Source organism: Leptodactylus fuscus, chromosome 7 (assembly GCF_031893055.1).
Source record: "Leptodactylus fuscus isolate aLepFus1 chromosome 7, aLepFus1.hap2, whole genome shotgun sequence".
Taxonomy (NCBI): Eukaryota; Metazoa; Chordata; class Amphibia; order Anura; family Leptodactylidae; genus Leptodactylus; species Leptodactylus fuscus.
In genome coordinates, this window is record NC_134271.1 from 107,608,725 (window position 1) to 107,635,094 (window position 26,370).

Below are 26,370 nucleotides of genomic sequence, written 5' to 3' on the forward strand. Positions count from 1 at the left end.
CCTAAATCCACTCTTGGCTATGACTCAAAAATTCCAGCATAATCTGCAACATTTCTGCAAAGTGTGGCCTTAGCCTTAGGGATGTTTTCAGTATCGTAAAAGTTTGCTGTTTTTGCATTTTAACACAGAATGAAAATCCAGACTGAAAAAGATCAATTAACAAAAGAAATGGAGCTTTGGAAACTGTCTGCGGAATCAAATATAACCAATATGAAGAAAAGAATTCAAAATGGACTGAGTAAAAAGACATTTTTAACAAATGAGGTGAGGAAAAAACAAATAGCTATATAGTCCTATTTACTCCCTGTAATTGCCCATTTATCAGTGTGTCGGTGTCCAGAATACCTACTATACAGTCATATAGGGATTTCTAGAATATATGTTCCATCACTCTTTACAGGACTTTTAGCTATTACATATCATAGGGCTTTTTAAACACTATTCAGACATTGACTCTGATTTGCAAACACTACTGTGATTGTAGGAATAGAATTAAAATGTATTCCATACATTTATTCCACAACCTATATATCCCATAAAGACACAAAATCTAAATGTTTTCTTTTATTATGAGATCCATAAAAACAATCCAAATTTATACAACATATAACCATCACAGTATAAAACTCAATCCCAAGGAGATCAAAAAAATAAAAGGTGAGAATAGTAATCTATAATTATATCTGTGAAAATAAATAATGTATATTAGGGCGGGTTCACACCTGCGCCTGATCTTCGCTTTCGGGTTTCCGTCTTCTGCCAAGAGAAACTGGACAGGGGACGGAAACCCAGCGGTCAGTTTTCAAACCCATTATCTTGAATGGGTTTGCAAAGTGACCGCCCGTGAGTGTCTTCTACCTCTTTGCAGCGAAACCTTTTTTTTAACCTATTTATTTATTTGTATATGTTCTAGATAAGGGTTTTTTTTTAGCTATTCTATCTGAGATCTTTTAATATATTATGACTAAAGATTATTGCGTTTTAGGTACCTACTTTGGGATTTTTACAGGTCCTTAGTTTTTGTTATTTTGATTTTTGAGGCATTCATGTTAGACAATTTTTGCATTTTCTGGCACTATATAAGTAATCAAAATAAATAAATGGTTAGAGGTGACTTCAATGAGAGCTGAGATGCAATACACGAGCACGGCCACTGTTAAGAGACTGGAGCCAACTGCTGTATATAAATTCCTTATTAGTATCATATACACTCGAGTATAAGCCGAGTTTTTCAGCACAGTTTTTGTGCTGAAAAAGTCAGCCTTGGCTTATACTCGAGTCATTACGGTACATCATAGTTACAGACCCGGCATCCAGACAGTGGTGCGGGTGCCGGGCCGCAGCATCGCCACGCTCATAGCAGGAGCCTGGCGATGCTGTTCATTTCAAACTGCAGAAGTCCTTACGGTACTTCTGCTAGCAGGCCCAGAATGAGCGTGGTAATGCTGCGGCCTGGCACCCGCCCTGGTGTCTGTATGCCGGTCTGGATGCCGGGTCTGAAACTATAATGGCGCCGCTCTGCTCCAGAGCGGTCGCCATAACAACTGGCACCTCCGCTGTAACTTTTACAGCGGTAATGCCGGAGGTAATGCCTGCAATCAGAGATTGCATGCATAAGCTTTGACATCTCCACTGTAAGTGTTACAGCGGAGATTCTCTGCGATGATGTCCCGGTCCGGTGATCGTCGTCAGGCGGCGAGGGGAACCGCTGCGGGGAAGCGGCAGGCGCCACCATGCCGCTGGAGGGAGGAGGGAGCGGGTGCGACCGCTCTCTCAAGGGCGATCCTGAAGATAGGCTTGACCGCGCTGAGGGAGATCCCCTGCCACAGGCAGGAGTGCCGAGGGGCGGACCTGAAGGAGAACCTCGGCCGGCCGGATCTGAAGGGGAACTGCGGCCGGCAGAAGCGTTTCTGCTGGAGATTCCCCTCAGCGCTTCTGCCGGCGGCCTTGGTTCTCCTTCGGCGCTCCTGCCGGGGATTGTCCTTAGCACTTCTGTAAAGGCTCCCTGGCCTGCAGTGCTTTTCTTTTGCAGGCTACTCTATGCAGCCTGCAAAAGAAATGACAATTTTTGCAATGTATTGCAATGCATTAGCATTGTAACGCATTGCATTAGTGATCAGACCCCCTGGGGTTCAAGACCTCTAGGGGTCTAATAAATGCAAAAATTAAAATAAATAAATAAATAAATAAAAATAAGCATTAAAAATTCAAATCCTCCCCCTTTCCCTAGAACACTTATAATTAATAACTAATAGTGTGAAACACATAGACGTTAGGTATCCCTGTGTCCAAAAACATCCGCTCTACAAATCTAAATATAAAAATATTTTTACTGTATGGTAAACTCTGTAGCGGGAAAAAGAAGTTGTCTAACTGCCCCTTCTCTGAGACTGGGTTTTTTTCCCCCCACTTGGAATTACTTGGACTACAGCCAGGCTAAATATAGGGTATCTGCAGTGCTCCTACTCCGTCGGGAAGGGGCAAATAGGAGCACTGCAGATACCCTATATTCAGCCAGGCTGAATTCCAAGTGGGGAAAAAAAAACCCAGTCCTCAAGCTCAGGGAAGGGGCAGATAGAGAGACAACCAAAACACCCCCTCCCCTTCCCCAGCGTCTACTGCACCCAAAAACTCCGGCCATTTTAATTTTTGAAATTTTCCAGTAGCTGCAGCATTTCTCCCCCTAGGCTTATAGTCGAGTCAATAAGTTTTTTCCAAATTTTTTGTGGTAAAATTAGGGGTCTCGGCTTATATTCGTGTCGGCTTATACTCGAGTATATATGGTATGTCTTCGGAGTGTGGAGGAAGCCCACACAAACTAGACAGTTGATGATAAGTGTATTGCAGGGTGTTCAGCTACCCAGAAGCAAAAGGCTACACTTAATTTTTCCTGTAGCTACATATGTAGCAATGCAGCAGGAGAAGAGAAGTATTAAATAAATCCCACTGAAATCGATGGACAAACTGTGTAACGTATAAATGAGCCATGCGTACCTGAGGGAGTGATACCCTCTGCTGCAGCTCTCTACTCTGGCTAACAGTGCTGTAATGCTATTCTTCCCACCAAATCTGCTGGGACTGCAGGTTCCAAATGTGAAGATGTATACATGGCTGTGCTCATATTATCAGTTACTAGAGAAGACACATTAAAAATCTGTGATATTAGAAAGTGTTATTCAGTTCAACAATATGTACACACTAACGCATATTACATGTCTGTGACCTCAGCTTCAACTCTAAAATCCTTGCCTGACTCTATGATCAGCAACTAATGCCTTAGGCACATAATTATAATAGGTTTAACATTATCGTATTGCTATGTGCTTTAACCATTATGAATTTATGTGTAGGAAGCTAAAGCTAGAGATGCATAGATTTATTTTTTTTGTTAATTTTGGTTTCTAGGGCAGCCGTCTCCAGGGAGAAATTGAGAAATGGGACAAGGAGATCCGCAGCATAAATGAGGAACAGGCAAAAGCAAGCAAGGAATATTCTAGTCAAGTACAAAGTCTAAAGGATCAGATAAAAATGCTGGAGGTAGGATATATATAAAAGTGATAAAAGGAGGTAAAATGTATAAAGCCACACACAACATAAATCAGATTCTAGATCTAGTTATTTCACTGCTGAAAATAAAATGAGTGAATGGACTGGTTGTGATTTGACATATATCACCCTGTGGCTCTCCAGCTGTTGTCAAACTACTACTTCCACCCCTGACATCTGCAGTCTTGCTGCAGGTTGTAGCTGGGAGTTGTAGTCTTGCAAGAGATGGAGACAAGTAGGCTACTGACAATTTCTGTAGGGGCTTGTAATACTAGATATACTTGAATGAATATTCTGAATGTTTCATTCAGAAGCAGATGTTGACAATCTTCCCAAATCAAGTGAAATGTAATATATTTGTGTTATTTTAGGAGAGTATAAGAAATTCCAATACAAGTCTAGAAAAAGAGCAAGAGAAACTGGCGCAGAACATTCCCATCATGGATGCTGCAGAAGACACATACAACACTGAGCACTCTAACTATGAAGGCCTTAAAAAGAAAGCTAGTGGTAAGGAAGCTGACAATTTGGGAATCAGATGTGTAGGTAAATGCTTCACTACATGCAGTCATTATTCACAGTATAACTAAAAATATCTTCTTTTATTATACAGCCATGAAAAGCAAACAAAAATCCTTGGAGGGGTCCATTACCAAAATTACAAAGGATATTGAAGCCAGCAATAAGATAAAGGTAAAGTAACTGTACACTGACTGTAGTAGGCAAAACACAGTTAGGTAATTTCAGGTCTTATGACCACTGTGTTGGTTTGTTAAAGCCTGGTGAAGGGGCTTATTCACATAACGGGGAATAATGGCTGTGTGATGGCCGTTTATCGATGTGTCATCTTAAAACCCATGTCTATGGGTCTGTTCCCATGGCTATATCTATGTCCGTCAAAGTGGACAAAGATAGATCATGTTATTTATTTATTTATTTATTTTGTAAGGCTTTGAAAAATGGTCTGTCAAAAAACCTGAATAGACCCATAGACATATATAGTTTTAAAAATGGCCTTGTGGCTGCGTTTTCACTGAAATGTTAATAAGGCCTTGCTAGATGAATGCCGTCTCTAGTTATGCCACAGACTGTCCTACATGCTATGTAGCAGATGTATTATACATTTTACACTTTTCTGTGCTTCTTGCTACAGTTTTAAAAAGAGTCTACAAAAGGCCAAAATTTCACCAAGTTTTATTCTAAAAGTAAACCAATCACAGGAGGCATAAGGGAAAGTGTCTAATGTGTAAATGTCGTCTCATATCTCTTTTAACTATTTATAGGGTGGTGTATTTGCAATATCCTTTATTAACCTATTTAATTCATTTTAGAAAAAAAAACTGGCTCTAATATTCTCTCTAGCAGTGCTCTAACTAAGCATTGCCAGGGTGAGTCCGTCCCATACACACTTTATATTGCCAGGTGTAGCAGTTGCCAAAGGTGAGAAGGGCACTTCAAATAGCTGTATATTTGGTTTTATACCACTTACAACAGTGTTTCTGGGGTCTACCCATAACAAACAGAAATATCAGTAGTTAAAGACACAGTCAGGACTGTGAACTTTAAATGCAATAGTTCTCTGTCTATCATTAGTAATGGATTCTGGTGGGATATGGAAGCTGAGAATCTCCGCTTTCATATGACACCAGAATTCTTCTAAAAGGAAGTAAAATAGGTTAATAAAGTATATTACAAAAACGTCCACTAAACACCCCCTATGCAGTAATAAAAAGTAAAACAACCCTTACACATTAAAGGAATTACACCCCACAAATTATTGCTGATCAGACCCTACTTCCAGTAGGGACGCATCTTGTCCACCATGGCCACATTCTCATTGGGAGTAAAGCACCACCTGTTCTCAGGATCATGGGGAGTTTAGCACCCAGACCACCTTCTGCCTGTCTACTATAGTTTTAATATGTATGAATTTAATGGCATTTTATGATTTCTAGAAATAAATGGCCCAGTGTTAGGAAATGAGATAACAAAAAAATATAAGCACAGTTTTAACTTAAGCACAGTCACTGCCGGTATTTGTTTACATTGGTGCAGCATTGATGTGTCCATATACACCATGTTACACCTACAGCTAATCTCTGCAGTCATGTTCTGTATAACAGTGAGGTCAGTGATGCTGAAAAGTGATGTAGTGTATACTATTATATTTTTTTTTATAAATCCTAAAATCCCTTTAATATAGTTATTATAATTATTCCCAATATATCAGATTTGACCGGAGTGTCTTTTACTAGAACTCTGTATGATCTATTGTTGTTTCTGGAAGTGTATACGTGAATTCACATTGCAGTTCCCTTTGTCAGTTCCAACACGTTCTGACACTATCCATTTAGTGCTGGCAGTGGCAACTGTGTTGATAAACATTCTGTAAATAAGGGGGAATGGTAACACCCACTTGTCAATGTAGTCGTACATTTCCTGGAAGAATAATAAAGAAATGGCAAAAAAGAGAGTTATGAGAAATTATGCTCCAGCATTGTGATTTTATCCAGAATATAAGTATTTACCAAAACAGACATCTGAGGAGAACTGACATGTTATCTCTAAACTTGTTTCATCAGGACACGAAGAAGACTTCTTTAAAAGCCATTAGGAAATCGGCTTTTGAAAAACTTCAGAGTGATCTTGCAACTTTAAAGCAGGTTGACAAAGAAATCTATGAAACAAACAGAAGACTTGAGCTTGTCATCATGGAGAACTGTAGGCTGAAACTGGTGAGTTGTGAAATGGAGCAAAATTCCGCAAGTTTGTACCAGAATGCACACAGATGACACTCTGACATTTGAGTACATTCCCTTATGCATTCACATCTTTGGAGACTCCCGATCCATTCCGTTCTGATGATTATAGAGCAGGTCTTATCCTACTCCGTGTCATTAAAACAGAATGAATTGGAAGCCCCAATAGACGTGAATTCTGCTGCAAACTCAGCCCCACATAAGATGCACATTTGATCATGTGCATGGAGTCTGTTCCTCTTTTGCATTCAGGCAAGTACTCAACCGGGATATAATCTAACTGTATTCAGCATTTATATAGGGCTCCAGTTATTGATCCATTTGGCTCTACACTCAGAATATATGTGGAAATTACCTGATTCTCTTGGATTATTATTATTATTCTGTATGTGTTATAGTAAGATTAGGCTTTTATTAAATGACATGGCGAGCTTGTTCATATACACACCAGTCAAGTAGAACTGCAGAGTAAAGCATTAGGCTAGGGCTGCATGGCAATTTGCGCTGTGTCATCCATTGTGCAACCAAATATTGCACTTTCACTGTGCTACACTGCATCATAATATAAGTGGTGTCTCGTTGCAACTTACACTTACAACAGCAAGACTACAAAATTACAATAGTTGGATTTCTTACGACTAGTGTCGCAGCAACCTCAGTCACAACCTGACCCCATTCATTTTCATTATGTTGCGATGTAGCATGGTGCAAGTGCGTTCTTTGGTGGTGTTACACTTGTGGTGGGCCAAGATAACATGTAGTCCTAACCTTGAGGAAGAATAGAGTAGAAGACCAAGGCTCTGCTAGGACATGAAATGGACATCATATATTTTCATACGTGCATTTTTTTTTAATTGCATTTTATATAACATTTTGCATGTTGGTGATTACTGTTATGATGATCCTTTCACAGAAAAACACACAATATAAAGAAGATATCTGTGCCATCATAAGCGAATCACAGAAACACCTATCTGTTATAAATCACCTCGATAAAGACCAGGCATCTCTTCTAGGTAAGTGCAGGAGAATATGTTTATGTGACAAATATGTAACCCAATTACCAAACAGTCTCCAGTATGGACTGAATAACAAGGGTTATGTGGTGACAGAAAAGAACAGTTGACCTGTGAACCTTGCCAAGCAATGTCCTTCAAGCTGCCAGTGGGAGAACAGGACATGCAAATACACAATAGTATTTTTCCGTTTCATTGCCTAAAAACATAGTTTTGACAAAAGGCTGAACGCTACAAAAAAACCCAAACCTATGAATAAGAAATTCTGTCTGAAGTTTTGTTTTGTCCAGAGATCAGGTACCATCAGCGTAACAAATATTCAGATATAATGGAATTGGGTGTATTCACACATAGGAATTTCATGCTGAATTTGTCAAAAACGGGTGTGAATTTTGACGCCGCAGTTGAAGTGGAATTTGGAGAATAGTGCCACTGCCAGTGTGGATTATGACAAATTCCATGTCAGAGTCTGTGCCAACGGAAGCAGGTGTATTTTTCCACTAGCTGAAAAAATCAGCTACTGCCGCTCATTGAAATGAATGGTATGCAGATTCTGCTTCAAATTCAGTGTCAAATTCCTACGTGTGAACACCCCCTAAAGATATATTCACGTGGTGTTATTTTCATGCTATCAGCATGTTTTCAGCTTGTTGCTTTTTTTTAGCAAAAAAACCCCATGTATTTTCTAACTGCGGTTTCAGTGCCGCAAGCTCTGTAGGTGGTCACATAGCTGAGACCATTCCAGGAGGTTGATTGATGTGCAGTTCTCCACCCCTTTCAAACTGTGGTAGAAACCTGACGTTCAGCCTCAGATTTGTGCTGCAGGCTCCACAGCAAAATATAAATGTGATCTGATATATATATCTGGCTTGTAAACCTACCTGAACCAAACCAATGTATCATATTATGTATGTATGTCTGAATGTATGTATCTTTTCAGAGCATCTACATGACGGTTGGAACCAAGACAAATTTGTCTGTAGTGTAAGTATTTCTTACATTATTTTCATTCCTATACACTAATTCTTAAATGAAACCAATGTATTTGCATTGTCTTGATGCCAAGAAAGCAGTAGGTTCATAATAAATTTAAAATAATGTGCCCTCAGATATTTCTAACTGTCCAGCCTAGGATAGGGAAATGGAAACCAAACTTTGCGTTATATATCTCTCTTTGAACGTAAAAAGACCATAAAGCTAACTGTATATTAGGGATTTCAGATGGCATGTTTTGGAACAATTTGTCATTCATAGTTGGTCTGTATGGGTTGGTAGTGCCAGAAGTTAAAACCACAATTCGAGCAGGATGTGGGTACCCTGTGAGCAGAGGCAACTACACTGTTAATGTTATGAAATGAGGACAAAAATAGCGGTAAAGTGTCCTAGATGTCCAGAAGAAAGCTGAATTGCTTATTATGCTTTGACTGACATATATAATGATCCAAGGAACTTGATACATAGGGTATAGACGTGAGACTCTGAGGTTTCAAAGGTGAGCCTGTTGGGGTGTGTGGAAGGTCTAGAGGGGAAACAGGTGGTAGGGTTGGCAAATAGCTATAATATTACATCGTGTGCAGAAAGGAATAGCTAGTCCAAACCAAACCCCGCCCACTGTGAGGGAAACAGTGAAGAGCATCAATGGAACTATACTAATAAGGTCCATAGATTACTCTAGGTTCCCAGCTGCACTCAGGTTTCTGCTCTTCGGGTCCGCTTGGGGGATACGAAAAATGGAAACTCAGTCTGTTTACAAAGTAGTTACCCACGGACCCCATAGAATATAATGGGTTCTGCCAGTTTCCACTGAAAAACGTGGAGAGAAAAGACATACTTGCAGGACATTTCTCCCTGCATTTTTCAAGCGGAGTGGGGAATGGAATCTCTGACTGCAAATGTAAATGGATTACACACAATCATCACGGGAACTTCTACAAAGTAGAATATTCAATCTCACAGGGCTAATAGCTGGTTTTTAACCATGAGAGGATTTGGATGAGAAAAAGGAGGGCATAGATGTGAATAGTTTCCAGGCACTTTATGGAGAGACCCTGCATTAATCTACCGTTAATTTTTGGCCTGATCAGAGATTTTATTGATATCATTCAGCTTGAATTACTTGTCATCAACAGCACCCAGCAGAGACCAAAAAATCCAAAATAGCAGAACTATTTTTCAACACATATCTGCCATTGGTCAGCATCTATCACATTTGTGATGATGATGTCAATGGTCAGCAGAAAGGGGTCTCAATTGGCCGTTATGGCCATCTAAAATATGCAGTGTCCAAACCATTTTCCTCCTCCAACAGTGTACAAATTCATTCCACTCCCTGACAGTCCTAAACAACTCTGGGCATAAAAAGGAATAAACTTAAGGAATAAACTTCTATTCAGTTCTGCAGATTTCATATACATAGAAGGAGCATTTCATAGCAACACTTTCATTGCAGGACTTTTCTGAGCGAGACCAAGAGATTCTGGATTCTATTGTTGAGCTTTTAAGAAAGATTAGCAGCAGAGAAGAGAAGGTCGGATACCTGAACAATATACTACATGAGAAATATACTGGTCTTTCATCTCTGTTAGAAAGCAAAGCAGGTACACAGTTCAAAAGTATTCTGAATTGGGAAATGTTTATTACTTGTACTCATCTGATGTTCTTGGAATAGACCAAAGAGGTTACCCCCAGGACAACCTAATATGAGCTGTTTTCAAGGATCTGGTCAGCAGATCCCCAAGTACTGCTGCTGCTATGTCATGTGCAGGCAATATGTAGAATTATATGGCACAAACTCCATGCAGAACCAAATAATAGACGGTCACACAGAGTCCTCCAGAGTAATAGCTGCTGTTTCTGCACTGGCATATAGAGAGGGTTCCTGAATGGGGGACATACAGGAGAGCCCTATATGGTAAATATGCTGGAGAAAAAGCAATATAACTCTAATGACTGTATATAACCAATTTATTGATGCAAATTGTTGGCAACTAGAAATATAAAGAAACACTATATGGCTAAACCTACTCATACATGACTGATAATTCAATGTGTGTGGTGGAAAACTTATGTAACATACTGTAGTAGAAAATGTGATCTCTAACATTCTGTGCTGATTCATTTATTAATATATCTCCATAGAGGTCTGCACGTCAATTTTTTAAGGTCCAAATCCCTGTAACTTTAAGATCACAAATGTCGCAACTGCCAGTAAACTATCACTGCCAGTCACTACTGATGATAGTAAATGCCCTCACACAGAAATCCTGCAGGTTTGGATTTCTGACAGCTGTGGTGCTGTAGTTGCATCATGGCTACATACACCATCAACACTGGGTACTAGCACGACACTTTGATTTCTCTTTTGTTCATTCACTTCAACTCACATTAACACTTGAAAGGATTCTTTTTGTTGCAACATTTTTCCCACGTATGCCTAGAACTTCTGCACAGTAATGTATATACAACATTTACATAAAATATAATAGCCATACAATTTGTGAGCTGCTTATTTTTATTGTTTATAGTAAATTTTCATGTTTGTTTCTTTTTCTTCATTTCAGGAAAAAAGGCAACAGTTACTTTCAGCTGACTTGGAAAAACTACACGCATTCCTTGAAGGTGGCTTTATTTTGTACGGGCACGTCAAACAAAACCGTATATTACAGAAATAAACGTATAAAAGAAACAAATAAAATTTACCTTCATATATTATCCACAAAACAACAAAAGTGAAAAATAAATATAACAAATTTACAAAGGTTGTGAAGACACAAAATGAAGAAACAGCCTCTGCCCATAATCCTGAAGAAGGCTGTGTGTTCATGAGGTTATTTTCATTGCTTTGCTCTTCTACTTTAGAGCTTTTCTATTTTACTAGACAGAATCCTGTCCTCTATAAAGTTCCAGCATGCTCTACCTGACAGTACCGGCTTACCTATTAACACTTCAGGTTCCTTAGCATGATTATGATATTGGGGTTCGGCTTCTTTTGAGGATGGAAGGTTTTGCAGTCTGTAGGAATAAAGCTTCAATATAAAGAAAGGCTTTAATAATGTTTGCTGGTTACTTGCAGTTATTGGAAATAGCCAGTCGTATCAATGAGAACGTGGGCAATCTGAACTCAGTTATCACTGCAAAAAATACCTACGCATCTAGTGAAAACCTCATCCTGTGAAGGCAACAGGTAAAACGTACTGTCATTGGCTCTTTGTGAAATCAATCATAAAGAGTAGCAGACAAATGGCTCTCTCCCTAGTATTGCCTTTGGTGCCTCTGCAAGTGTCCAGAAACGCTGATGCATCTCAGTAATCCATCTTAAGCACAATGCTTTCTGATTTCAGTTTATTTTGTGGGGATTCCAAACAGGTTAATGTCCGCTACCTTCTTCCAGACGTATCCTTGATGGGTCTGTAAATTTGGCAGTAAGCAGGTAGAAGAGTGTTGGCCCTGGAACCAATGCAAGGAGAGGCAAGTCCCGTTCTAGTTTATCCATTCTAGAAATGGAGATAATCCCATAGGCATGGACTAACCAGTGACTGAAGAGAACAACCAGCCGTTTCTTTCTCACCAGAAGATCCTTAAAAGTCTACAAAGAAACAAAAATATAACAAGGTATTAAACAATTATAGTAAAAAAAACCTAAGCTATAACTGGAGCTTGTAGAGCTTCTACTTGTTTTATTTAGAGTTATATACTGTATTAAGGAAATAAACAGAAACCACACAAAAACAATCCCAATTTCTCATCATCCTATCAGCCATGTCTCTCTTCTGCTCCTGTGAAAGGCTAAAAGACAACTGGCTGCAGCAGGAGCCTCCCCCTCATTTACTCTGTCTGCAGGAGGACTAAATTCCATAAATTCAGTTAGTGTCCAATCTAACAGGGCAGATCAGCAGATATTCATAAGGCTGCTTTTATTATAATTGCTCACAGAATACTGCACATTGTCAAACAGTACTCCTTTTATACCTTTAGAATTAATTTCTGGGTTTAGTGTTCCTTTAAGGAGATGCGTAGATAACAACTCTCTAATATACCTTATGCAAACAATTTTATAAGCAGAAGTGGCAAATTAAAGGGGTTTGCAGGGACTTATTAAATAATGATCTATTCTTATCCAGTTGTAGATCTGCAAGGGTCTAACAGCTGTGACTCCTACCAATCTGCTAATCTGAGAAGCGTGGCTACTAATAATGTATACATAATGGGGGCCACACTGCTTGTTGTACAAAGTATAGCGGTGGCTATGTTTAACACAGCACTGTCCCATTGAAATCTATGAGTTGCAGTACCCATAAGCCCCGTTATACTTTGAGTGAACCTCTCTGCATCTAAACATCACCAGGAACTGCACTACCCTGGAGCACCTGGACCCTCGCAGATCTAAAAATGATGACGTTTCCTAAGGACAGAACATCAGTATTAGAAAGTGAATCATTTATAACAGGTTTATCATTTTGATGCCTTAGAAAATATGTCTGAGTAGAGACTTTAAAATTAAGAAATTAATTTTATATAAGGGGGAGGGGAAATCTCAGATAACCAGTGTACACTGAAATTAGCTATATGTTTAAAGGGGTTTTCCAGACTAAAAATATTGATCATCTATCCTAAGGACCGATTCTCAGCACCAGGTTGTCTGGTTTCAGATACCCACCATTCGATTAGCTGTTTTCAGAAGCGGATACCCAGGGAATGAAGCAAGAAGCAGATAGCTCTGTTCCCTGTTTACTGTCCAAACTAGGTACTGCAAATCACCTCCCATCATTCAACTCTGTCTGCTTCCTGCACCATTCTCTGTACATCAGCTGCTGAGAACAGGTAATTGCAGATCTGATATAAGTGACTTATCTTTAAGATAGGTCATGAATATTTTTAGCCCTCAAAACCCCTTTAATGACCTCCTAATATAAATTGCTATCAGAAATTATTAAAAATATAGGGGCAACACGGTGGCTCAGTGGTTAGCACTGCAGCACTGGAGTCCTGGGTACGAATTCCGCCAGGAACAACATCTGCAAGGAGTTTGTATGTTCTCCCCGTGTTTGCGTGGATTTCCTCCATACTACAAAGACATACAAAAATGTACATTGTGATCCCTATATGGGGCTTACAATCTACATTTAAAAAAAAAATAAAAAAAATTGAATATACAACCACAAACTTATAAGATTATTGTTAAAAAAAATTATGTCTGAACACAACCTCCTTTGCTTCTTCATCTTGTAGATGTAAATGTAAGACGAGAGGCGACTAAAGCTCTGATGTCACGATCATGCTCTGTGACGGTCACAATGACTTTGCACAATTATGACAGGATTCAATTTAATGTCAGACAGCCATGTACGCAGATGAATACAATTTTTTGTCTTGAGACAGATGTCTTTTGTGAAGTAGAAAAAGGTAATTGCTAACGTGTCTATTATCTGCGTTGGACTATAATCATAGACCGGTACATGACTTGATACGCAAGACCCAGTTCTTACCTCGATCTCTGATGCAGACATATACACAGCCAGCGTTATAAGTGATAACACCAGGATGATATACGGGAAGGCATAATCTTGAAAAGTGAAAAGAAAGAACAGGTTAGATGATAAATGACAGAGAATTCCCCTTTATACGTAAGAAACAAGAGCAGACTACATGAACAATGCTAAATTGTGTGACTCATAATCTGCTCATACACACAAGGGACGCATTGTACTGTTCTCTGCTGCAAGAATCAATGCACTGTCTGAATGTTATTCATATTACAATACAAAAATCATGATACCACGTGTCCTAATAGTAAGACAGTACAGATGTCACAGGTTTTATTGGTGTTCTCTAGGAAATAATGTGCGCTGACAGTTCCTTAACTTCTCAGTAGAAGAATATCATATCTCCATAGAGGTCAAATACATATATAATAGCATTATAGCTGGACTAGTTAAAACATGCAGCATGTTACTTCATATCTGATAGACTTCGTCCTGATACTTGCTGGTGTCTTCATATTTACATATTGTTGTTGGCGCTTATGTTCTACCTTAAAAGAGAGTCTGTCAACTCTGCAGATGGATAGGTTAGTGTCACCTGAATCAAACAGTGTTTTCCCCTTGTGAATTGGTGCATGAGTTGCTGAGGTTATTTTCTGTTTTTGTCAAACGAGCTGGAGTAACTAGTGTGTTACCGCTTATGTCTTTGGAGCAACTGCAACAGCCTCATCGTTCCAAAGAGCTTGTATGCATGTTGACAAAACAGCAATATCTCAGTATTGGAATCAATTCTCAAGGGAAAAACACAGTTTGATTCAGGCGACTCTAATCTACCATATTTTTTGGACTATAAGACGCACTTTTTCCCCCCCAAATCTGGGGGAAAAATGAGGGTGCATCTTATAGTCCAAATGTGGATGGTGGAGATGACCATGTTCCTGCCGCTGCTGGCTTCTTGCAGCGACAGGAGCGTGGCAATGCTGCAGGCCCCGGCACCTGTGCCAGCGTCTAAAACCCCCTTCCCGGCATCCACCCTTCTATTGCCAGGTCTGTAAGAATAATGGTGGCGCTCTGCAGCAGAGTGGTCGCCATAGCAACCGGGTCTCCGCTATATGCGGAGGCCCAAAGCTAATGCCCGCAATTAGAATGCATTCTAATTGCGGGCATTAAAACTTAACCCCCCTTCCCCCCAAAGTGTAGAATACACCCCCATACCTTTAAAGTTGTAGGCAGACTCCTGTGCGGCGAGGTCGCGGGAGCCAACCTGTTCTGGTGACAGCTGGGAGCCATCTGAAGGCTCCCAGGCCTTTCACTGCTATATTACTATTGCGGATGGTCTATGACCAGCCATAATAGTAAAGTAGAGAATCTGCCATAGATGGCAATACACTTCTATTGCCGTCTATGGGACTTGCAATGAAATGATTGCAGGTTCAAGCCACCTAGGGGGAAGGGGCAATAAAATAGTGGAAAAAAAAAGCTTTAAAAAAATAAAATAAATAAAACTTCTAAATCCCCTTCTTTCCCTAGAATACATATAAAAGTAGAAAATTACTGTGAAACACATACATATTGGGAATCCCTGTGTCCGAAAATGCCCGCTCTACTGATATTTTTCAAACCGCCGTGTTTTTTTTTTCACCGTTTTACCTCTGATTTAAATAAAAGGTGATCTAAGCAATAGGCATTCCCCAAAATGGTATAACTAAAAAGTACATCTGGCCCCGCAAAAAAAAACGCCTTATGGATCTCCGTACAGCTGCAGGCTCACCTGTCAATGTGGCCTTGCAGCTGTTGCAAAACTACAACTCTTTAAGAGTTGCAGTATGACTACATTCACTTTTAAGAGGCATTCACACATAGGAAGTTAGCACTGATTCTGGCGTGATAACTCGCGTTAGAATCAGCGTGGAAATAAAGCCTCCCATTGATTTCAATGGGTTCCGTTTTCTTTGCGGAACCCATTGAGATCAAAGGAAGGATTTTTTTCCCATTGAGTTCAATGGGTTCCGTTTGGAAAATGGAACCCATTGAAGTCAATGGCAGGCTTTATTTCCGCGCTGATTCTGATGCAAGTAATCACGCCAGAATTGGCGCCAACTTCCTCCGTGTGAATGCCCCCTTATTAGGTGTTGCAGCAAACGTTGTTGTGTCCCTAGCCTAAACACTATGCCCACCTTCTCAACCAATATATTTTTTTTATTGTCACAAGAAAACTAAAAAGAAACATGACACAACTAGGGGCTGTCAGATAAGAGGGCAGGGAAGCATTTCATTGAAATTAAATCACTGCAGCTTGGAGTCAGCTCAGCAGCATGGATAGACAGCTTATATCTGCTGCCCCATAAGGAAAATTCATTTATAGGATATTAACAGAAAATCTGAATTTCTTGCTGCTGTCCTACTTCTCCTATCTGGTAAAGGAGGGGATATAAACTCTAGTCTATAAACCTCCATGTCGTCCATGTGTGATAATGTGATATATGGACAGGCAGCTATCCCTTTCCCTATAATAACAGACCCTCTATGTATATTATATGTACTTACACAGTAAACCACCTCCTACAGCCTGTATCACTGTTAGGATTGGAAAAAAATACAGCGCTGCGTAGATACTTTTGAAACGGTCCGACTTCCCTAACCCACAGGCGATCTTCTTTATTAAGAGAGGTCTGAGCAGCATCATCAACACCAAGCAGAATGCATAGTAAATGAAGACTATTGTGTACCTGGGGATGACAGCAAGAAATAATGTAAATAATATTGTAATAATCAGTAACAATTAATATAATTTACACTGCTAACACATGCAGATACATACCCAAAAATCACTACATACCATATAATAAAGATGGCTGCTTTCTAATGTCCTAGCATCAAGAATTTGAAGAAGGGAATATAATATGACGTGGGGGATTTACATATATGACAGACACCGCTTCGCTGTAGCTTTAGCATCAGAATAAGATTGGGGCATGCAGTCTTAAAGTTTAACTCATTTCATTTATTTATTTACCGATATTTCTATTGTGTAGGGGGATGACTTTTTGTAATATACTTTATTAACCTATCAAACGTCCTTTTAATAGAAAACAGGCTGTAAAGTTCTTATTAGGTAAATAAGCTTTGCCAGGGACTCTGTCTATACAGGTACTCAATGCAGTATGTAGAGTCAAAGGAGGGATGGTCACTTCAGATGGCTGTATCTCTGGTTGTATGCTGCCTACAAAAAGGATTCTGGTCTCACAAGAAAGCTTTCTTATGCTGCCAAGATTGAAGCCCTAGCGCTAAAAGAATTAGAGATATCACTAGTTAAAAATACAGTTGGTAATGTGATTTTATATGCAGCATGAACTGCTGTATATTACTTTCAAATTCCTCAGTTAGAGGGTTGCTAAGGAGAATTTTACAACCTGTTTTGTAATTAAAAGTAAGTTAGATAGGATAATACAGTATATTACAAAAACACAATAGTGAAAAAAACTTTATATACTTTAATGCAAAAACAGCCTCCAAGTGCCAAAAAGCATATACTACATAACTGTGATAGTTACATGAAAATAACCTTGTATTATATTATATTTAGAGATGAGTGAGTACTGTTCGGATCAGCCGATCCGAACATCACGCACGCATTGAAATGAATGGACGTAGCCGGCACGCGGGGGGTTAAGTGGCCGGCCGGCGTCAAAGCGGAAGTACCAGGTGCATCCATTCATTTCTATGGAGCGTGCTGTTCAGATCGGCTGATCCGAACAGTACTCGCTCATCTCTAATTATATTATAATCTATAAAAGTACCATTCGTTATTCCATTCAGCACTTACAAAGGATAGACGGCTTCTTGTGTACAGTGTACAGTATTGACATAGTCCGGACTGGGGTTATACAACATTGTGTACCAATCAGAAAGTTTTTCCACTCCACAGGAGCGAATGTGTAGATATCCAACCGGTTCATTGACAAGTAACGTTATGAGGGCAGCTACAGTGCATTCAATCAAGGCCGTGATGTGCTGGAAAAATGCGCTGGAACTGAAGAGATAGAAGGTTACAATACTACACAATATATACACATGCACGGAATACATTTCAGGGTTACTACTCAATGCCCCATAACTATTCCCGTTTTGAATACATAAAAACAATTTATGCTGAATATTGAAAGGAAATAACACAGTTCTTACCTCTTTTTACCAGAATACCACTCAATAAAGAACCAGTGTAGTATGAGTGGAAGCATGCCCATAAATCCTAAATACAGCCAGTCATAAAGTTCAGGAGACTCTATACACTGGCGACAGATGCTGTTAGAATCAGTCCGCTGACCTCGAGGGCAGGCCTGAAAGATAAAGACAATAAGTTGTATATGCACTTAGCTATTATAAAGACATCTGCAGTGTAAAGCGAACTTGTCAGGTCAATTTGAGACACTAAACCACCCATAGGTCCTTATAAACTGGGGGTTTACTGTTCCAAGTCATCCTGTTTTAAATCCATCTGTGCCCGCATTTAAAAAAAAAAAAAAAAAAAGTAAACTTTTATACTTACCTAGAGATAAGTCTGCTGAGTCTCACTGGACACCCTGGCTTAACTATGCAAATGGTGGAGGTATGAGAGCATGAACGCTGAAGCCAAGGTGAATTGCTCTGGCTTCAGTGAATAACTGCATCGGTGCAAGAGGCTTTTTTTTTTTTTTTACTGCCGGTACTGATGACTTTATAACACTAAACACTAAATCCCTGATCCACAAAGACCTGTGGGTGGTTTAGTGTCTCAAATTGCCCTGGTAGTTTCCCCTTAAAGGGGTATTCCTGGCAGGAAAAATGTATCATTGTTGAATGGTCACTAACTTTTCAGGCAACTCCGTCTCTTAACAGAGCATGCGATTTTGGAACAAAATGTAAATCACTTTTATTAATAATTTTGCTGTTTTCTGCTTGCAAAACCTTTCTACAGTGAATGGATAGGGGAGAAGCTGATTTCTCTGTGCACTGGACAGGACCTTCTGAATAGCCCTCAGCTTACAATGTAAGAAAAGTCTTCTATGTACTTGTATCTACTTTTGGCTACTTGTATGATTACAGATGGGATATTGTTCACAGACAGCAAGTAGCTTTCTTGACTATGCTCATCGACTGCTCTTTGCCTGTGTCAGGAATCTTTTTAGCTGCATCATGCCTGTATGTGTATGCTCTATACTTGCAGTCCAGTGTCCTTGGATCTCCTATATTATGCTCACTTGGGCTTTTCTCAGCTATTTGTTTGCTATTGAATAGTTACTCCTGGCAGAATTACATGTAGATAAACCAGTATTAGTTGTCACAGAAAGGGGAAAGTAGACTGCTCTGTATTGTACAAGCCCACAGGTTCAGAGACAAATGCAAAATATGCTACAGCCATGATGAGGATATTAGCAACAGAAAAACTGATAGGAAACCATGTATGAAGTGATATACAGTCATAGAACAGACTGCCCAGCAAGACCCTGCAGATATTTAAACTTTGCATGAAAGCTCAAGTACCATGCAAATATAAAGATGTAGCCAAGTTGACCCAAATTTCTGGAACTGTTTAAACTGCTGAAGTTATATCGCAGAAGGCAACAAAAACCACATTTGAAAAAAAAAAAAAATTATTATATATATATATATATATATATATATATATATATATATATATATATATTTTTACAGTTTAGCAGTAGATGGCATACACTCTCCCTAATATGTATGATTACCCCTGACACTAGATGGCATGCATACATTGATTTTTGTTAACAGGCATCGTTAAAGGGGTGTTTCAGGAACTAAAACACCGATGATCTTAGGATAGGTCATCAATATTAGATCAGTGTGGGGGTGGGGTGTCTGACATCTAGAAACCCCAAAAATCAGATGATGAAAGTGACGGCAGCCTTGAGACGTCACAGTCATCAGTAACACGGCCTGTTTTCAGTTCAGCCCCATTCAACTGATGCTATACAGCTGCTGTACAACATATGGCACTGTTCTTGATAAGTAGTGAAGAGGCCACAGCGCTCATCTGAATGCTACACACTCTTAAAACAGCTGGTTGTGGGGCACTGGGTATCTGACCCCAGCTTTAGCTTGAAAAATTCATGATATTAGGACATACAAAGATAGAAGGTATACCTATTTTAACAACCCCTTCAGTCCAGACTTGGGGAGAATATTTGTAAGGTGGTGGTGCCACCTTGGCCGTTGAAATGTGCCAAGGCTCAAGCATTGTATATGGATTTTCCATCTTGGAAAACTACTATTTAGGTTATCAGTATACTGCTCTCCTGTGAATTTGGGAGGTGATGTTACTGTGCAATGGATACGAAATGTTACCCAGTATTTACAGGATATATGGCAATTGAGTTTTTCTTCTAATAATATAGAAGATGGAATTAATAGCACGCTCTCTATTTCTGCAGATGGCACCAGGCTGTATAAGAGAGTGCAATCTATGGAGGATGTGCATAGAACACAAGCACAAGAGTGTTTGGGCATCCACATGGCAAATGAGGTTCAATGTGGATGAATGTAAAGGTATACATCTGGATAAAAATACTGCAACATATGTCCTAGGGGGCGTAATGCTGGGAGAGTCACTGATAAAGAAGGATCTGGGTGTACTTATAGATTATAGACTAAATAACAGTAGGCAATGTCAAACAGCTTCTTGTAAGGCCAACGGGATATTGTCATGTATTAAGAGGGTTATAAACTCGTGAGACACGGATTTAATACTACCATTTCAATTACAACTACAAATCATTAGAGATGAGCGAGTAGTATTCGATCGACTAGTCGAATATTGAGGTCTACTCGAATCGAATATTTCACTACTCGCTCATCTCTACTGTATATGTTTTTTTTTAATGCCTACGTTGTCCTAGTTCCTGTCCCACCTCCCCTGCATAGTTATTGGTGTAAAAAAAAGTGCCAGGGAAGGTGAGAGGGGAATCAAATTTTTACTGCGTTTACCGCGTGGTATTCAACAGAGTACGAGTATTTCGAATACCATAGTATTCGATTAAATACCTACTCGATCGAGTACTACTCGCTCATCTCTACAAATCATTCTGGAATATGAAAGGATGTGCTAGAGTTGTAAAGGATCAGCGGAGGGCCACAAAACTGATAAGGGGCATGGAGCACCTCAGTGATGAGGAGAGAGTAAAGGAGTTAAACCTGTTCAGTCTGGAGAAAAGACATGTAAGAGGAGATATGACAAACCTGTATAAATATATAATTGGCCGTACAAGAATATGGGGAAAAGCTGTTCCATGTAAGATCCCCTCAAAAGACAAGGAGGCACTCACTCCGCCTGGAGAAAAAAAGGTTCAATCTCATGAGCCGATAAGGCTTCTTCACTGTAAGGTCTGTGAATCTGTGGAATAGCCTACCCTAGGAGCTGGTCACAGCAGTGACAGCCAGAAGCTTCATAAAAGGATTAGATGTCCTTTCAGAGCTAAATAGCATTGATGCATACGGAAAAGTATGGACTATCATGACGTTTCCCATCTCCTGGTTGAATGTGATGGACATATGTCTTTTTCAACCATACTAACTATGAGTTCTCAATTAGCCAATACTTAGAACCTACAGACTGGAAGCCCATGGGGCTCTTTAATGGGTGCATATTAACCAGGTGATAAAGAGGTCGTGCAGCCCCTCTTTCCTCCACAATCGGACATTGGGCGTGGGGAGATGTATGCCAGTGGGAGAGGCGCTGAGATAACAGGACACGTTTACAATACTCCCTTCCTATGCCTAACGTCTGACAGGGCAGGAGTGATGAGCTGAAAAACCCCTTTATATGAAGAGCTCATCCAATTATACAAGTGGATTTATCAGTACAATCCTTATCCAGAAAATCTAAAATATATTAGGTAAAACTCACCCCACATTCTCCAAAGGTTTCATTTGACCCATTTGAGAAAAGAACCGGTTTACCACAGTAAAGGCCAATACATGTTTTTCCTATATCCACAGCTGAAAAGTAGATACAAAATAATGTGAGAGGCGTTTCATATATATTTCATATATAATATTTGTCTGCTGAAAATATTGTTACAAGGTTGCCTAAATTTGCAAATAGACTACCATTTGGTGTTTACAGCTTCTATGTAGATGTAGGTGTATATATGGTAACAGACTACAAACCCTGTGTAGTCTTATCTGTACACAGATCCTGTCATCGTCCTATAGTTCTAGCAAGTATGGCAGAATTGTTTGTAGTCTGTTACCAGAGAAGCATAGGTGTGCGCTGACACTGTGGGATCAAGACAAATAAGAGGCGCGTTGCTTCATTCAGGAGTAATACTCGGATACTCACATATTTCTTGTAAAGCGGTTTTTCAGGATTTATAGACAGATGACAATAAAAGGTGATTACATCATGTCCATTGGTCACATGGTACAGTAGCAGATCAGTTCAATTCAAGTGAATATGTTCAGTGAAAATGCGCAGCACTCACCTGAATGCTGCAGCCTCTTCAACCAGCTGATCTGTGTGTGTGTGTGTGACTACATGGAATCAAACCCCAATAGTCACATACTAGTGATCTACCCTAATAATAGGTCGCTAATATACAAGTCCTGGAGAATCCCTTTAAATGAGGTTGAGACAGGTGAACAGGAATGGCATTGCAGCTACTTCTATCCTACTTAGTGTTGGAGGGGAGGGGTGCAGCACCAGAATCAATAATAACATGTCACTAAATTATGGCAGAAGTTCTTTGAAACGGAACTTCCATTTTAATATAAATCTACCAACTCAAGACCCCAGAAGAAAGAGCCAGATAACTTTTCTTTATGTGAATACCATTGAATAAATACAGTATGAGATTGTTTGACCCTGACTGATGAGCAATACACTATGACATCAAGGCTGTGGACGCCTGTGCATGCAGAATAAGGTATCATTATGAGTCAGCCGGCGTCTTCTCTAGATAGCCATTTAACTTTATTAGGCATGAGTGAATTGATCCCACAGCTCATAAAATACAGTGACCCTATCAATTTGTAAACCTCAGAGATGTCACACTGACTTGCCCAACCTATCCGGATGGCAGGAGAAACACAACAATGCTTTCCAATGAGGTAGACTGCTTTACTCATCCCCAATATCTATCAGTTCACACTGAGATCTGCCCTCAGGCAGGTGCCCTTCATTCATGCCTAAAGCAGGCCAAACACTAGGCATAAAAGTCTGGCGAACTGGACCCGTAATAAACTAATGTATATGCATGGCTCCAAACCCCTGCCTTTTCCTGGGTGAAACAAATGTGAGCTCATCTTGATGCATGTCTATGGTGCAGTCAACCCTATTACCTTACAGTGGAACTAAACTTTCCAATAACTTTTGATTTTCTGGAAGTATTTTTTTTATCATTAATACATTTTGTAATGTGCTTTATTAACAAATGTTGTCTCCTTTCTGTGATATCCTGCATCTCTTTATTTTTCCCTGCTTCTGTATTGAGATCTGCTCCTGCTTCTCACTGAGTAGCTGAGTATGGAGGGAACACGGGGCTGTGTAACATGTAGAGAAAATGAGGGAGGGGGGGGGTCACTTTAAGCAGTTATATCTCCAGCATCATAAAATGTGGAAACATAGGAGATTCTCTTCCTTCATATGACAGTAAGTGCAGTGCTATCTATACGATTTCCAGAGGTATCACTGGTTAAAAACATAGTCAGGGCTCGTTCACATCTGCGCCCGGTCTCCGTTTTGCAGGTTTCTGTTCTCTGCACAAAACAGAGAAGGAGACAGAAAGCTGCAGGACTCTTCCCATTCATTTGAATGGGTTTGAAAGGTCTCCGGCTATGAGCGCCGGTGAGCGTTTTATGCTCTCCTCGGTGAAACAGTTTTTTTTTGTTTTTTTTTTAAACAGACACAGAGTCGGACATGCAGTACTCTGTGTCCGGTTTAAAAAAAACAGTTTCGCCGTGGAGAGCATAAAACGCTCACCGGCGCTCACAACCGGACTCGGCATGACAGGTTTCCGTCTTCTGCATGCAGAAGACGGAAACCTGAGAACGGACTGCAGAACGCCAGTGTGAACCTAGCGTCAGGATTAGGATATTTATATGCAGCTGTCTATTATATATGGTAATAAATATTCCAATCCAGATGGTGTTTGTAACCAGTGATATCTCTGGAATTAATACAAACAGCACTGTAATATGTTTTATAACTCCATAGATATAACTGCTTGAAGTGACCCTCTCCTTGTTGTTTCTACATCTTACACAGCCCCGTACTCCATAGTTACTCAGTGAGAGGCAGGAACAGCTCTCAGTACAGAAGCAGGGAAAGAATAGAGAGGATATAATGGAAAAGAGACAAAATGTGTTACTAAAGTATATCACAAAATGTATTAATGACACAGATACTGCCAGAAAATCAAAAGTTGTCAAAAAAAAAAGTTTATTTACGCTTTAAGGGTGCATTCAGACTACGTAACGCCGGGCGTGTATGAGAGCCGTACACGCCGGCATTACGGCAGACTGCCGAACACTTCCCATTCACTTCAATGGGAGCGCTCGTAAACGCCGCTGTTACGAGCGCTCCCATTGAAGTGAATGGGAAGTGTTCGGCAGTCTGCCGTAATGCCGGCGTGTACGGCTCTCATACACGCCCGGCGTTACGTAGTCTGAATGCACCCTAAGGTCATGGAAATGTAATGTACTACTGCACTGAAAAAGAATTATCAGTCACCGCCTCCTATTGAAAACAATGGGAAAGCAAATTAGGGCCATTTTTGGAACAGATTTTATGGCATAATATACCTGCTAATATTTTCTGCTCCAAAAGACGCAGTATGAACATACCATAAATGTCCATGAACATACGTTGCCTGGTGGCATGCAGAGCCCCTGTTAGTCTGTAACATAGACCTGTATGTGCTCTTTATGCCACTGTATGACATCTCTGTATTCTCACATAGAAGCAATGGATAGGATAGTTCTGTAATACAGCCTGCAATAATAATAGTAATACATTTTATTTATATAGCGCCAACATATTCCGCAGCACTGTACAATTTGTAGGGTTCAAGTACAGACAAAAAGATCCATTACAAAAAAATAGCCACTTCACACAATGGGTCTGAGCATACTAGAATTTTATTGGAAAGTACAGGCTGTAGTGGGTAAGAGGGGGCAAGTTATGGTGCTGAATCCACGTCATAATCTGCTCCCTCACAATAGAGGTCTACGTAGACCGCTAGATTTCTTTTTTCCGTGAGTGGTATGTTCCTGCTCACAGAAAAAAGAAACGAGCTGCCCTTTCTTCAGGCGGACTCCACGGCGTCCGCACCCTCTGAACTAGGTCCATTCATTTGAGCCTACTCCAGAGGAGGAAGCCATAAGTGTTGGAAGCCGCGACAGTCGTGGCAGGTGCATTTTGGCCTGCGAGTGATGCGGCTTCCCGTGTCACTCTTGGGACCAAAATCCGCTCCCCATGTGAACGGGGCCTTATGGGTGCTGTATTACAGATCTGTGCAACAAACATGGTGGCTTTCTTCCATAAACACTTGGATGCTTAGCCTTATTTACTTTCAAGGTAAAGCTGCATGTTATGGAAAAGTGGTTTCTTTTGTTGCAGATTTTGCTGTTTTTTTCTGCATAGACCAGGAGTGGATTTAGCAATAGGATAAAAACTTGCTGTATACTTCGCATTCCTTATCAATCCACACTTGACTTAGGTTCAAACAGCTGAAGCAAAATCAGCAACTAAAGAGTAGTGTTTCTGCAATGTGTGGCCTCTGTCTAAAGGGGTTTTTCATGATAAATAATTGAGGACCTATCTTTAGGAAAAGTCATCAATTAAAGATCAGCAGGGGTCTGACATCCTGGAAGAACAACTGCTTGAAACAGCTGTAACCTTGGGGTGAAGGCTGCAGCCTCTTCAGTACTTACCAAGCACAACCTCATACATTTATGCACCAACTGGCATTACTCAGGAATGGTGGGAGCTAGAGAAATAAAATTCCATCTGTGCCAGGACCAATGAAGGGGCACCTATTAACAGGGGCTGAGAACTGGAGAGGATGGGACTGATTTCTGTGGAAAGCCTTGGCCAGACAGTTGCTCCATGATAACACAACCCCTCTATCAGTTCAGGGCAAAAACTGACCACCATGATCACAAAAGCAGAGCAGTACCCATAGTAACCAATCAGATTGCAGTTTAAAGGCAGGTTAGAAAATATACGGTGGTCTCTAATTGGTTACAGTGGGTAACTTTACAATGTTTTCTCTATGGTTTTATCATGGAGACCACAGGGGATGGGGAATGTGACCGGAGCAGAGTGTTGGCAGTCACTGGACACAGCCCTGCTGAATGCTGAGCCCCTAGACGTACAGGGACTGCTATGGACGTAGCCCGTGTACAGACAGAGGCAGTGGGGGACACTCACACTCCTGCTCCTTAGGAGAGCCGGAATATTAATGACTTACCCATCAGGATCCAGGGTCAGGGATCTCCAGCCTGCAGACATAACCAACACTTCCGGGTCTGGCTCTGCGGATGTCGTGACGTCACTCTTCACGT

The 26,370-nt window shown here is 40.2% G+C and overlaps 2 protein-coding genes across 3 annotated transcripts in view; one reads left to right on the top strand and one right to left on the bottom strand.

The window, feature by feature from the left end:
• Positions 1 to 11,009, top strand: part of CCDC175 (coiled-coil domain containing 175) — a 32,677-nt gene extending 21,668 nt beyond the window's left edge. The window contains exons 12-20 of the mRNA XM_075282752.1: positions 129 to 264; positions 3,406 to 3,537; positions 3,918 to 4,056; positions 4,160 to 4,239; positions 6,129 to 6,281; positions 7,219 to 7,321; positions 8,262 to 8,305; positions 9,771 to 9,918; positions 10,882 to 11,009. Of these exons, the coding sequence (XP_075138853.1) occupies positions 129 to 264; positions 3,406 to 3,537; positions 3,918 to 4,056; positions 4,160 to 4,239; positions 6,129 to 6,281; positions 7,219 to 7,321; positions 8,262 to 8,305; positions 9,771 to 9,918; positions 10,882 to 10,910 (964 nt within the window). The 3' untranslated portion in view covers positions 10,911 to 11,009. The remainder of the gene's footprint in view (positions 1 to 128; positions 265 to 3,405; positions 3,538 to 3,917; positions 4,057 to 4,159; positions 4,240 to 6,128; positions 6,282 to 7,218; positions 7,322 to 8,261; positions 8,306 to 9,770; positions 9,919 to 10,881) is intronic.
• JKAMP (JNK1/MAPK8 associated membrane protein) lies at positions 10,937 to 26,333 on the bottom strand. 2 transcript variants are annotated; one of them, XM_075282786.1, is made up of 7 exons: positions 26,277 to 26,333; positions 21,713 to 21,804; positions 17,986 to 18,140; positions 17,627 to 17,833; positions 16,348 to 16,529; positions 13,807 to 13,883; positions 10,937 to 11,906 (listed from the first exon to the last, which is right to left on the bottom strand). In XM_075282786.1, the coding sequence occupies exons 1-7, from the start codon at positions 26,278 to 26,280 to the stop codon at positions 11,688 to 11,690; spliced, it is 936 nt and encodes a 311-aa protein (XP_075138887.1). In that variant the 5' UTR covers positions 26,281 to 26,333; the 3' UTR covers positions 10,937 to 11,687. The 2 variants fall into 2 exon arrangements, with proteins under 2 accessions (XP_075138887.1, XP_075138888.1); XM_075282787.1 differs by lacking the exon at positions 21,713 to 21,804 and having other exon boundaries at positions 26,277 to 26,327.
• Between the last annotated feature and the right edge of the window lie 37 nt (positions 26,334 to 26,370).

Coding starts and splice junctions, on each gene's coding strand:
- JKAMP (XM_075282786.1), bottom strand. Junction 17,834..17,985: donor TGGTATTCTGGTAAAAAGAG/GTAAGAACTGTG, acceptor CTATCTCTTCAG/TTCCAGCGCATTTTTCCAGC. Junction 13,884..16,347: donor TGTAGGAGGTGGTTTACTGT/GTAAGTACATAT, acceptor TCACTTTTCAAG/ATTATGCCTTCCCGTATATC.